Genomic DNA, 2,500 nt, shown 5'->3' with positions numbered 1-2,500 from the left:
TGATAATTTAACAAATGCAGACGTGGTTGATGCTGTTAAAATTATTCAACAGAGGACTAAGAAGAAAAGTAGCAACCAAGAGGTGTTTAAATTTCAAGATGTAAGTATATTATTATGGGTGTCATTGTTGTTATTATCATCATCATTAAAGGGGCTCGGTCACGCTATTTTAGGTAATTTTGTTTAATTTTGTCAATTATAAGCAGAGCAAGAATCTTTCATTTGCAAAATCACAGCCACATAACAACTGAGAATGATTTTCCAGCTTTGTAAATGATATTTTGATGTAGACTGATAAAAATTTGAAAAAAGGTGGGCCAACGTTTTTCAAATTTACCCAAATTCAATCCATTTCAATCCTCTCCCGTTTTTGTCCATCCATGTCCCTTCTTGGCTTACCTGTGTTTTGTTAGAGTTCTATAGTTTTGAACAGTTATTTTGATATTTTAGTTAATTCTATGACCATTCGATCAGTGCTGAAATTGCATTAAAATTGCGTGACCTAGCCCCTTTCATTTTATTGTTTTTCTTATTTTTATTAAACCATAATCGTGTATATGGGTTATTGACCAAATGTGAGGTTAAGATGGCTGAATATTGGCCAAGTTCTTTTTTGTGTCTTCGTCTCGGTCCATAAACACGCAAAAAAAAAGAACGAGGCCAATATCCAGCCATCTTGACTGAACAAGCTTGGTCAATAAAGGATTTATTATATGGGATAAAACACCCAAAAAAATGATCTTTGATTACTCAGATTGGTTTCTTTTACTGTTTCCATGCATGCATGTCCCAACCATGTAATGATTTATTTGGTCAATGACTGGAACAATGTCTCTGCATTTTATTGTAGTTGTTAATTTATCTCTTCTCTCTTCTTTTAAGCCAACAACACCACCACACAAGCTGTTTAAGGACAAGCATGTTGAATTTTTCCTCGTGTGCATTGGAAGTTGCCAGGAAGTGGACCAACTTTTTGTATGTGGAGAGGGCCAAGCCTTTTTTGAAAGTGACTGCAATCTTACAAAAGCTGCAGTTGATTTAATTTGTGCTTACATGTATTATGTTTTTGGCATCAAATACCCTAAGTGTATCTCAGGTGTTCTTCACTTTTTACAAGAGATTGTATTACTACAAAGTGACAATGCATTTAAAGGAACAAAGTTTGCTACCTTTATGGCAGAGTTCAAAAAGGGGAGCTTTAAGTAAGTTACTATATGTTACATGCAATACGTTCTGAGAGCAAAGGAGTCACATTGAGGTTTTATAATCGCAATTTTAAAATTGAAGTTCAAATTCAGTATTACTGTATACTAAGAATACATGCATGTGTACCTTTCATCATTTGAGGTTTCCCTTCTTGAAAAAAACAAGATTATTTAAGATCTATTTTCTTTTTGTATCAATTTGTGGCAAGAAGACTGTATTTTGTGTGATAAGGAACAATCAAAAGTTAAAGTCTTGTAAAAAATAAATTGTTTTTAAAAGTGGACCACTGCAGTTGTTTTGTGCAAATAATTATGTAAATGTAGAAATATCGTTTTGGGTTCCTGGTATGGTGTGTTCTGAAAACACAACTAAAGGTGTGCTTTGTTACACATCAAGAAGTGTGACAAAACACATCTTTCTGCAGAACACACCTGAAAGTGTGTCAAATTTAGGACAAGCCCGAAACACAACTTAAGGTGTGTTTTGGGAACACGCCAAGGTGTGTTGAGATAACTCACTAAGGTGTGTTCAGGTAACACATGAAAAGGTGTGCATTTGAACACAACTTTGTGTGTGTTGTTTAGAGGACAAAAAAAGGTGTGTTGCAGTAACACACCTAATTTAAGAGTGTATGGACATCCTGAATTACGAGTGAATGTTTTTTTTTTCTCGCGTCGATTTCCAACATGGTCAAATTCCCGTAAGGTCATATATACCTTCCGTTCGATGAGAAGCCACAGAAGAAGATGGAAAGCTCTCCCTTGTAAATAGGATCTGAGTTTGTTCCTTGACAGAAACATCTGTAAAAATCACATACAACAAACCAGACATGACTTTACAGTAAGTTGGCATTCGAATAAATAATAAACGGCATACACAATACGAGCTTATTTGAATCGTAATCTCATTAGTTCTTGCTCAACAACTCTTATCAGCAGCGAGCCATTTGATTGACCCTTTTAGGGATTCTTCTAGCTGGACAGTATGCACCTAAACTATCCACTGTTCGCATCTCACACGATACATAGAACGAACGTGTCTACAATCATAGACAAAACCGTTGGGAAGGTCAGCACTTTTGACGTCTTCATTGCTTCTCTCCCCTCCCCCCTATTCAATGTTGTGCAAAACGGAATGGTTTTAGTGGGAAATTGTTGTGTTACCCTCCAACATTGAATAGTGGGGAGGGGAGCTATATAAGAGAAAGTGAAACTATTTCTTTTGCGCTTTAACAGAAGCGGGTTGAAGTACAGCTCTGGTGCTGTTCATTTTCATAACTTTCCCAACTACTTTT

At 35.9% G+C, this 2,500-nt stretch overlaps 2 protein-coding genes across 3 annotated transcripts in view; one reads left to right on the top strand and one right to left on the bottom strand.

The window, feature by feature from the left end:
- LOC138051609 (uncharacterized) overlaps positions 1-1,487 on the top strand; it is a 4,273-nt gene extending 2,786 nt beyond the window's left edge. For both annotated transcript variants that reach the window (XM_068897848.1, XM_068897847.1), the window contains exons 4-5: positions 1-100; positions 883-1,487. The exon at positions 1-100 is cut by the window's left edge and continues 98 nt beyond it. In XM_068897848.1, coding sequence (XP_068753949.1) covers positions 1-100; positions 883-1,206 — 424 coding nt within the window. In that variant the 3' untranslated portion in view covers positions 1,207-1,487. The remainder of the gene's footprint in view (positions 101-882) is intronic.
- LOC138053261 (protein NLRC3-like) overlaps positions 1-2,500 on the bottom strand; it is a 39,992-nt gene that overhangs the window by 11,654 nt on the left and 25,838 nt on the right. Inside the window, exon 11 of the mRNA XM_068899917.1 lies at positions 1,923-2,006. Within this exon, the coding sequence (XP_068756018.1) occupies positions 1,923-2,006 (84 nt within the window). The remainder of the gene's footprint in view (positions 1-1,922; positions 2,007-2,500) is intronic.

Source organism: Montipora capricornis, chromosome 6 (assembly GCF_036669925.1).
Source record: "Montipora capricornis isolate CH-2021 chromosome 6, ASM3666992v2, whole genome shotgun sequence".
Lineage (NCBI taxonomy): Eukaryota > Metazoa > Cnidaria > Anthozoa > Scleractinia > Acroporidae > Montipora > Montipora capricornis.
The sequence above is the reverse complement of the archived record's forward strand: the minus strand, read 5'-3'. Positions and strand labels throughout refer to the sequence as shown.